The 11,989-nt window shown below is 34.6% G+C and overlaps 1 protein-coding gene across 1 annotated transcript in view; it reads left to right on the top strand.

The window, feature by feature from the left end:
* Positions 1 to 10,079, top strand: part of LOC121367907 (clathrin heavy chain-like) — a 42,933-nt gene extending 32,854 nt beyond the window's left edge. The window contains exons 8-9 of the mRNA XM_041492356.1: positions 614 to 787; positions 7,416 to 10,079. Of these exons, the coding sequence (XP_041348290.1) occupies positions 614 to 787; positions 7,416 to 7,583 (342 nt within the window). The 3' untranslated portion in view covers positions 7,584 to 10,079. The remainder of the gene's footprint in view (positions 1 to 613; positions 788 to 7,415) is intronic.
* The last annotated feature ends 1,910 nt before the right edge of the window (positions 10,080 to 11,989 follow it).

Consider the following 11,989-nt stretch of genomic DNA (forward strand, 5'->3'; position numbering starts at 1 on the left):
TGGTTTGTGCTATCCTGCCTGTGGGAAGCGCAAATAAAAGATCTCTTGCTGCCTGTTGTAAAAGAGTAGCCTATGTGGCGACAGCGGGTTTCCTCTCCAAATCTGTGTGGTCCTTAACTATATATCTGACGCCATATAACCGTAAATAAAATGTGTTGAGTGCGTCGTTAAATAAAACATTTCTTTCTTTTTATTTATGTTTTTGGTACTTGTGGTCAAGAGATAATGACGAATTACAATTTCAGTTTTTTGGTCTACAATTATCGATGAAACAATTTCAGGGACTGTACAAAATAGCATAAATAAAACTGACTAAATCTTAGATGGTATGTATAATACCCGATTTCTTTTAGGGATTATACATAATTCCTGAGTGAATCAGACATTCCACATATTACCTGAAAATGTATATAATTTAGATATCATAGTGTTTGTATATATTGATGTTGTCTGTTAAATATGGCCTATATGTAATATTGTCGTTTTATTATTATTTATGCTCATGTGTTGTTTGGTTATATCGTAGATAATGTTTAAACGAATGCTGTTATTTCTGTGTATGCTATGCAGTATTGCATTACAGTTCTCACATGTCAGTGTTTGTTTATTGCAGGTATCTAGTAGATATGGCGTTTTGTTTATGATTACCAAGTACAGTGTTCTGTATATCTGTGACATGGAAACTGCAGCCCCTCTCATTTGTTCAGGAATTAGCAATGACATCATCATTACAGCCACTCTCAACACCAAAACACAGGGTATTTTAGGAATTTCAAAAGATGGCATGGTATGTAAACTTATTATTTTTATTACTTACCTGTGAAACGTGTGTGTTTGTGTGTGCGCGTGCGTGTGTGTGTGCATGCGCGCGGGTGTGAGGTGAGATATTGTACCCAAGATTATATAAGACGTGACTGGAAATTAAGTTTACAAACTGCTGCTAGATATGATCTTTAATACCTCACCCCCCAATTTAGGATTATGTAGGGTGTATACTACCAAATCAAATCCCATAGACGACAATAGTAACATATGTGGCTAAAACTCCTACCTGCAACGTATCAACCGACATAAACGCCACGGATATAAATACTACCACCCCTTACACTTAAAGTGAATCAGAAAAAAATGGGGGTCAAGCTGCTCGTTTCTGAGATAACGGGTAGCGTCTATGACTACCCTAGTTTCGCACAAAATTCGAGTACTTTTTTTTACAGGTACCCCATACATGTTTCAAGCACAAGGCTACTTGACACATTGGTACTAGATGAAATAAAATTGCACATTTTTTTTACCCAGATGAAACTATTATTTTTTCAACCAACACACTCACATTTATAACCAATCACAGGACTTGTGGTGTTCACTTCTCTATCAAAAGTTCGGTGCACCTCGAACTTTGACCCAGCCGGAAGTTATTTGGTTTAGTACTACCTATACTGATAACATACATTTTTCAAAATGTGTCCAGCTATGTGTCTTTATGACAACCAGGATCTGGTGTATTCTGACATAAACTGACAACCTCACTGAAACTGTTGTTTCTACAGTGCAACCTAATATAATGTACACTTAAAAAAGCATATATATTGTATATAGTTTTGTACAAATGCAATATGTCATATTAAACAACAAAATGTTTTAAAATAAAACTCCTGAAGATATTTACTTTCAGTTGGGTGTGTGTACTCAGGTATATATGTAGAGACAACAAAGATAGACAGAGTACCTCTACCCCTTTAAAGAATTCCATTAAAACACATGCACTTGATTGACCCCTAGATTATGAAGACCTTAACAGGCATATCAAAGAAATATCAGTATTAAAAAAATACACTGTCTGAGGAAGGAAACACAAACATGACTGTACCTGTATGAAGTAATGACTTAATGTCCTGAACATTAGTGTTGGGAGGAAATCCTGTATGCTGGGTGTGGGTGTCTTCAAGTTACCAGGTCTGGGAAATTCAAATCCATCGACCATGCTGATTTTCATAATGAACCATCAAAACTATTGGCAGCCACCAATATTCCTGACTATATTTTCTTTATAGCCTACTGTAGTTGGAGGTTTTAATAGTTGTGATATCTGGAATAATCATGCAGCTTTAACACATTTATTTTTGATTAATTACTGATAAAAAACTATTTTTAAATGACAAAATTACCCGAACATCTATTTTCTTGCATTATTTTCTAATCCAGATGAATACAATATGTACATTAGATGTATTCTTACAATCTGTAATCCAGCATTTTATTTAGCTAGTAACATTAGGTAATACAGCTTTAACAATAAAATAAATTATCAACTTAATCCAAGGCAGATAATCAAATCTGAAAAAAATTGGTTCTGAATCTAGTATAAACTCAAAATGCTTTTCATGAGAGCTAACTAAGTGATTATTAAGAAAAAAAAATGATCTGGAGATCTAAGGATATGTTTAACAACCCTTATTGTTATGTACAAATAAGAACAGAAGGCACAATAGTGACAACAAATTTAATTATGTTTTTGGTAAAGTTTTTTCTTCAAATTTACTTAAAATTTTGCATAAAAAAAACTACAAATTTGTCTAAAAATATAACTCAGCACCCTATAAATATGTCAAAATGACAATAAAAATCAACTTCTTTACAAATTTGAGTTTTCAGAATTTCATACATAAAAAATTAACAATGTTAATGGAAACTAAAGACATTAACCCACAATTGGCACATGCTATTTTTAATATAAAAATAAATTGCTATTAAAATCTTAGTTCAGGTTGCCTATATATAATACCATCTTTAAGAGCAGTTGTATATGGCAAGTCAAATACCATGTAAAAAGAAATTATTGAAATCTTTACAGTATGAATTATAGGCCAAAACGAACTTTTTTTCAGTGCTAACTTTGATTCAAACTCCATTCAGAGCCATGCACAGAGATTATTGTCAAGGTCAAGGTCATTGTGAACTTGCATGATCGAGTGATGGCTAATTAATCAACCAGTATAGTTTAATTAAATAAAATGACAAAATCATAATATTTGTTATTATGCACTGAATATGTGCTATAGGGTGTATACTACCAAATCAAATCCCATAGACGACAATAGTAACATATGTGGCTAAAACTCCTACCTGCAACGTATCAACCGACATAAACGCCACGGATATAAATACTACCACCCCTTACACTTAAAGTGAATCAGAAAAAAATGGGGGTCAAGCTGCTCGTTTCTGAGATAACGGGTAGCATCTATGACTACCCTAGTTTCGCACAAAATTCGAGTACTTTTTTTTACAGGTACCCCATACATGTTTCAAGCACAAGGCTACTTGACACATTGGTACTAGATGAAATAAAATTGCACATTTTTTTTACAACCAACACACTCACATTTATAACCAATCACAGGACTTGTGGTGTTCACTTCTCTATCAAAAGTTGGGTGCACCTCGAACTTTGACCCAGCCGGAAGTTATTTGGTTTAGTACTACCTGTAGATGGCAATTTAAATGCTGTAATCATAGTTACAAGACATTGCCTGTTTCTGCACGGAACTAAAACATGTAGGCCTAACGATTGCTATAATCGTATTGGGAATCAGTCCAGGCATCAGTGTTTGGGTGGGAAACATGGCATCATCAGTCCTTCCGGTGATGGTCAGTGGGTTACTACTGTACATTGTCCAGCGCTACCTTTATTCCGTCGACACAGATAAATTGATATGCCTACGAAAAACTACACCTCCACCACCTTCACAGTCACTTTGTGACCCATTTGATTTTAATCTGGATCCGACACTGGTGTGTTTGCTATGGGGGCTGTGCTTGTGTGCACGTGTGCAAATTTACCGATCTATTATACCCCAAGACGTGTCAGCTTAGTCGCATTATGATTACAAGCTGGATCCGCAAGTATGTGTTGGATGTGTGTGTGTGTGTGTGTGTGTGTGTGTGTGCGTGTGCGTGTGTGTGTGTGTGTGTGTGTGTGTGTGGGTGTGTTAGATGTGAGTATATGTGAAATGCTGTGTGTGTATGGTTGTGCGCGCAGGAGTGTGTGCAAAAGTATACAGGAGATCACGACGAAATGGGTATCGGAAGTTATGTTTGACTGGTTAACAGTGACCAGGGGCCTAATTCACAAAGCTCTCTTAGGCTCTGCTAGACAACAAAGCATCCTCTTTGCAAGTCTTTTAGCATTGCACTGCGAGATCGCAAAGTTGCGAGAGTTTAGTGAATTCGGCCCCAGGTCCCCGTTCCACGAAGCGATCGTAGCTCTAAGATCCCCTTAATTGCATAATTACCTTCTGCACTTAAGGTGATCTTAGCGCTAAGATCGCGTCGTTGAACAATGCCAGGACTATTTAAATTGGTTTGAAAGTGACCTACTAGTCTAACGTTTTTCGTACGTTCCATGTCTTTCACTACAATTTTATTAACATAACATTTCGTGTTGCGTGAATTAATGGAAACCTTAAAATAAATAACATCGAATACAGCAATTTTGTTTTGTTTTCATAAAGAAAAAATAAACAAAAAACAAAACATGTGCTGTGACTCTTAATGTATCTTTTTGTAACTAATGGGAGTATAACTATTTCAAAGACTTGTAATTTTAGTCCGCCTCAATCCACAGTCGATATTGTAAACTAAAATATTACATTTCCAAAATGTTCAACAAAATTAACAACCATTCTATATCGATTGATATTTTTACATAAAACTAGAAATGAATACAAGACGTACCAATTCATTCACAAATCGCCACGAATCCACGATTGGTCTTAATTTCATCTGGAGGCTCAGTTACGGCTGGGTTTCCATAGAAATTCACTTTTCACCATTCACGCGTGGACAACACCATGGGTCATGCGTGAATAGAGAAACGAACATGCTCGGTTTTCTGTGACATGAACAGCGAAGTACAGTTACACTAGATTTCTAAATATGCCTTCTTAAATCATTTTATCCATGTTGTTTGGCAAAAATAGCTTTGTAGTTGCGAAATGAACCTACATAATGCAACAACTATTACATTATGAAAATGTAAATACTGTAGTTTCTTCCTGCATGGATTTTATGTACATTTTACACAAATCTTTGATTGATGTTTGGTCGTTAACTGGGTGGAAATGATGATATGATTAGATATGATCAGATTATGGTATGGTATGGTATGGTATGGTATGGTAGTTATGCGTGAAGTGACAAATGAACTCGGTCTACGTGAACTTTGTGGAAACCGTAATGAAAGTGAATTGTGAAACGTTAATCATGACACGTGAAAAGTGAACTTCTGTGGAAACCCAGCCTAACACCACACACACACACACACACACACACACACACACACACACACACACACACAGAGCGAGAGAGAGAGAGAGAGAGAGAGAGAGAGAGAGAGAGAGAGAGAGAGAGAGAGAGATTGATTGATTGCACAGACATACAGGCATCAGAAGCAAGGCCGTAGAATGCACGGGCGTTCGGGTCTTGATTGGAGGTTTGGGGTGTTTAGTTAGTACCTCTTGATGAAACGAGTAATGCGTGTACCCTGTATTGTCGTATATGTAGTGGATGTAAGAGGTGGTGTAGATTCGTGAAAATAATCCACGGGCCCCATAAGGGCTAGTTGAGTATTTTTAACTAATCTACTTCCAAGTGCCTTCTCCAACTTAATCTATTATTCATTAAAGGCGCAGACCCTAGTTTCAGCCCGTAAAAATAGACACTAAGTTTAGTAAAACTACAAACCTTTAAGACATTTGGATAATAGTATGACAGAAGAATCTAAAGTCTGTGATGTTTAAACGGGGAAATACCGCCTAAAAATAACTAGAGCTTGTCTTGATAACCATTACCTCTTAGACGAACGTGCGTTTTTAGAAATATGAAAAATACATTTTGGGGTATTGCAAAAACCTGGATGATCAGAACAACGTCTGTCCTGGTGCTTATAAAACTTTTAGAGTCTAGACTCGAGATTCTAATAGAGTCTGAGACAGTAATGTCATGACAACGCCATAAAATATTTATCGTGTGACGTCATTAATGATTGAGTCTGGACTCTTTAACAGTTTTTTATAAGCACGGGCCCAGGTGTATTAAAATTAATATTATAAATAATAAAATATAAGTACTTCTAATTTAAATGATCAAAAACGGGTTGAATAGCGAAAAATACGTTGTAGTCTTTAAACACTAGGGTCTGTCACTTTAAAACAAAATTACATGACTACTAAATTAACTTCTATTTAAGATTTTTTAATGAACATATTGGGTAAAATGACAAAGAATATTTACATAATAACCCAAAACGATGGGATTCTTTCGGAGCGAACGATTTGGCCAGTCAAACCTAAACAGTGGATGGCTGGGATTAAGCATGGTGCACTTGCTAAAGATGTAATATCTTATTTTCGATCTCGTTTCCGACTATCTTAGCTGTATTACGTCAGAATACATTACTATCACTAGTGTCAAGTTTACAAGGCTTAAATAAAACGTGTATTTAATGACGTAGATGTTTCGCCTCGTGGACTAAAGAGTTAAACTTGTTTGCAATATAAAAGTTCTGTTAGTAGTGGGTTTCAATCCCTGACCCGAAAGCACAGAAAGTTCACCCCCTCCCCCCTAACAAACAACATACTTCATTGTTTCGTTAATCTTGCCCAATACTCTCTATCGAAAAATAATTTTCTGCTTCAAAATACTTCCAGAATATACGAGTTGGGACATTATGTTACACGCTTGGCAATCTAATTAAAATTAGCTCCACTATTACATGTGGATCTAACAGCAGCCAGTTGGAGCTCATGTCCACCAATCAAAACCTTACTTGCAGAATCATGCCAGTGATTTGAAAATAATTTGAAAACATTCCGAATTATCCTGAGGGTATACGACATGTTTCATATGAATTACGAATGCCTTATTTAGACCAGTAGAACTAATTTTAATCAGATTGCTAACAACACTGCATAGTCTCCAATGTCCAAGTAACATTTCGTCTGTAAATAATAATTTAAATATTGACCAATCACACTTCGCCTTTTATAACGTTATTTGGGAGCATACAAATTCAAAAAATATCGGACGACTCTATTTTAGTGGCCGCAGTTACAGCGAAATCATGCCATGATACGTAAGGGTTTTGTTATCAGTCTTCAACTGGCTACTGTTACAAATGTAATTAGCTATTTTAAAAGATTAAAAACTAAATCAGGCCTTCAGTTTTACATTAACAAATTATGTTGTTTTATAAAGGCTGCGGAAACATGGGGTTGGAGTCATTGGTCAAAATCTGAAATTCTACACGAAACCCGTTGAAAGAAAGTCAAATTCAGACAGAACTTTTCTCTTAAGCTGCTGAAATCTCGACGTCTATGTAATGTGTATGTTTTATTTTAACTTTGGTTTTTCAGGTGATTTTTGTTAATCTCCAAAAGACCAAGTTCGTGTATAAACGAAAACATGCAGTAAAGAAGAACGTTCAAGCGTCTCTCTCAGAGGAGAAGAAAATACTCGAAGTGGATAAAATGACATCCGACAAATGTCAGTCTGTACATCGCAAAACCAATGCAAGCCAGTAGTAATGCGAGAATGCATGTGAAAAATGTATAATTAAAATCCCCTAAAAATTTTTTAATAAAATAAATAAATAAATTAAAAAAACTCTCAAAAAAAAAAAAAGAGAGAAGAAAAACACCCCCACCCCTTCCATAAAAAACCACAACACCAAAAGCAATAATAATAATATTAAAATTTTAATAAGCAAAATTACAGCAAATAATCCTGTTAAGTAATAGAGTTTGAACTGTAAATCATTAAATTATTGCGAGTAATTTACATGGTTATTTGAAATATTAATTTTTTTACTGATAATAGCACAAACATTAATTAACTGTGGTAAAAAAAACCCAAAGCAAAACAAAACAAAAAACAAACAAAAATCAAGAAGAACAATCAAACAACGTAAACATGCAGAAATTGTTTGAAGCTAATACTGAGTAACATTCGCTTGGAAACCTTTAGGGGAGCGATATCGATCGCTTTGTAATACATTTATAAAACATTTTTATCAGTAACTTTATATTTTAAAAAATGGGCGGGACGTAGCCCAGTGATAAAGTGCTCGCCAGATGCGCTGTCGGTCTGGAATCGATCCCTGTCAGTGGGCTCATTGGGCTATTTCTCGTTCAAAACAAACACAATTTAAAAGGCCTACGATTTTGTGACCCATATTTATTAGCAGACAATATTGATATTGAAACTGAGCCGATCGTTTCTCTGGCACTGTCAAATGTATGTAGTAGTAGAGTGTGACATATAGTGAAAAAATAGTGCAAAATGTGATACTAACATGCCAATTTGCATGCAGTTAGGCCATCATGTGTAGAGTAAAACTCGATATAGGACCAACCTGGCAGTGACCCCTATTGGCCACGTGACGTCACAATTCAAAATGGCCGCCAATGAACTATTATTTCTCACTGTTTGTATCACATTTAACAGTGTAAGGTATAAAATATTAGCTGCAATGACACATTTCAGACAATATTATTACTATTTATGTCTTGCTATTATATATTAATCATTATTTTTGAAAACATATGAATATGCTGAACAACAAAAGAAACGTGTCTAATCACAAATACTGTATATATAATAGCCCAATGGCTAATGCCTAAATATCAATGGAATCGTTCACTTTCTAGAAAAGTATGAAACTTGACACAAATCTTCTGTTGCTTAGTGGTGTCAATTTAAAATAGATATTAATATCTCTCCCTGTGGCCGCCATTTTGAATTTCTCATGGTCGCCATCAACTACAATTTGTATTGAAACTTATTCTAAGGCACATAAAAGCAATATACCAATACCTATACTCATGTTTTAAGGAACAATGAATCTACATATAAAAATATAGTAATATATACGAATGTCTTCTGTATTGTTTGAGTATGAATGTAACATGTTTTCTTCTGCAAACGTTAAAGCGAGGCAGTATGGTATCTGGTACTTGTAACGTATACTATGAATAAAGCTTTCCACAGTTCTATTTGTAGCGATACTTGCTTTAATAGTTGCATTGAATAACATCTCCATCCATGAAATCTCTTTTTATCTGTTAATTATGGAGATTTCCACTGTATTTGTTTTCATAAAGTGGTGTCAATGCATAGTATTGATACCCAGGAAACAAAGTCATCTACGTTTCATTCCTAAAAAAAAATTTGTATTCATGTTAAGCCATTTGTATTATTGTTCTGTCTACTGATTGGCTGCTTGTCTGGGGTCTCATAGGACCATTGATAATGAATGCTAATATTTATTTTGGTATTGGCTCTGCAAGTAAAATGTTCGTGTAAGTCAGTGGAAGAAGACGTGATTGTCACCTCTAAGGCAATCTTTTCTTCATCAGATCTGAACTTCTTATCTATGGAATGCAGCAAGGTAAATAGGAGAGACAGACAGCTGTATAGGGAGCAAGGGCATACAATGTGCTATTCGTATAACTTTAAAGTGCTAAATAACTCCGTTAGCAAGTTAACATGATCTCCTCAAAATATGAGCATACGGAATGGGCAGTATGATGGGGATAAAGAAATTACAGCTTTATTGTATCTGGTTGAATAGTAAGGCCACACTATATTGGGATAGGAATGCCCGTGTCATTATATGAAAGTTTCTATCTTGGATTACCATGAGACCTGGCACAACTTAATATTTAAATCAAGAATCATATTTACTAATGATAGCAATGTGCAGGGGATGATATTGTCTGTCTGTTCCTCACTTGCCTCACTGAATGAATGACTTGACAAACATTATTTCCAAACTATTATAGCAGTGTGTATTACTTTGACAGAATAAAGTCTCCAAATCACATCAACATGTTGATAGCAAAATTCCCATATTGAATTTTGGGGTAGGGACTGTTTAACAGCAATGGTTCCTTTAAACTAATGGAATTGACTATTAAGGGACATTCCTGAGTTTGCTGCATTGTAAGATGTTTACGACTAATCAAATATTTCTACGATTAAACTTACATATTAAATATATTTTCTTTTAGGAAATAAAATGAAATTTAACCTAGTATAAATATTATAACAATCAGAAGCACGTTTAATATACAGCCCTAATAATATATGCAGAAAAAAAAATTTGATATGTAATTACAGTCGTTAAAAAGTCTCTTTTAGTCGATAACATCTTAAAAATAGAAGCAAACTTAGGAATGTCCCTTTAACGTATTAACAGAACAAACCTTTCTAGCGTTCAGAATGTTCAAAGACTATGTCATTAAGCCACTGAAGAAGCACTGTAGCTTCTGCATACCTAATTCCCCATGTAACAATATCAAGTGCAGTACTAGGGTACAAGGCAAATGAATTATTATTTTCAGTATTGTGTACTGACTACATGTAAAACTGATAATTATCTGTTTTAAGCAAATCAGTAATTCATTTCTTGTCTTGAGACTAAATGTGTAATAGCCGACAGTATTATAAACTGCCTAATAATTGAATGTATATTGTTGAATTTGTGAATCATTTTGTCCAAAACCGTAAAGGTAGGTACCGGAGAACTGGAGTTAATGGCCATAGATATACATGGATTAGAAGACTTTTAATTTCCATATCAAACTTCAGAAATATTTCAAAACTGAGACTAACTGAATTAATCAACAAACGGAAATGCCCCCAGCGTAGAGGGTATTGCATAACAGCAAAATGACAGCATAGTAATAGCACAGTTTTTCTATACGAACTTTTAAAATGTACTTACCTTCATATATGTAATGTATTGTACTGTATTTTCCCCAACAGCTCTTTACACTGTGTTTACACAATTAAAATGTAAATAATATTTATTTTTGATGAAAATAATCATGCAAATATACTGTCTTTTCTTTTGCTGGAGTATCATTAAACATTGATTTATTCATTTTTTAAACGATTTACTAGATGGCTGTGGAAGGCAAATCTTCAGTTAAAATATAACACAAAATCAACCTTAAATCAACCTTTCTGAGAGAGAGAGAGAGAGAGAGAGAGAGAGAGAGAGAGAGAGAGAGAGAGAGAGAGAGAGAGAGAGAGGAGAGAGAGGGAGAGATATGCTGCTTTATTCCATGCTACCAACGTTTACATTCACAATATATTGAATAACCAAACCATTTACAACAGAGAAATGCAGAACAATTATTTAGAATGAAGAGGAAAATGCACTTAATTCAACATGATTACGCAAACAGGCTTTAATTTTCTCCAGAATGAATGGAGAAATTATAGAAATTATTAGGTACTGTCCTTAAACTGTTCAGGGAAGTTATCTTCGTTCTGGTTCCAGTGTAAAATCCTTCATAAGATTCTTCGAATAAAATACATTACTCACAAATATACATTTGTCATCTTTGTACAATTATACTGAACTGCTTTAAAAAGTCAACAATCATTTAATAAACAAATAAACAAATCAAATGCATAGCACCGACCACAAACTTATGTTTAATGTCCTTAAGTTGACGCGTAAATCTCACGGTTCATGCATGCACGTTGAGGTAAGAACTGTGTTATCAGCGGCGCGCATTATCATGCAGTAAAACGACGTTACGCACGTGTGTTAAGGACCATTTTGTAATAAACGATCCATTTTGTAAGACGTATCAATTTTGTAATAAAACATTACCCATTTTGTAAGAAGTACCCATTTTGTAATTTAAAAAAAACGACTGATTTTTTAATAAAACTGAGCACCTATATTTTTATTACAAAATAGGCCTACTTTTATTACAGAATGGGCAGTTACTATATGCAATTAAATTAAATATGTTTATTAAATAAAATATAAAATGTTTGTTAGAATGAGTATTGTCTTTTTAAGTGCTTTGGCATATGAACATCTTCAAATGACTTGTATTTGTCGTAGTGTTTGGCCTACTTTGGACCAGTTAAAAATAATAAAAACAAATAAGACCAAACCGCAAAACGT

This window comes from Gigantopelta aegis, chromosome 3 (assembly GCF_016097555.1).
Source record: "Gigantopelta aegis isolate Gae_Host chromosome 3, Gae_host_genome, whole genome shotgun sequence".
NCBI classification, from domain to species: Eukaryota; Metazoa; Mollusca; class Gastropoda; order Neomphalida; family Peltospiridae; genus Gigantopelta; species Gigantopelta aegis.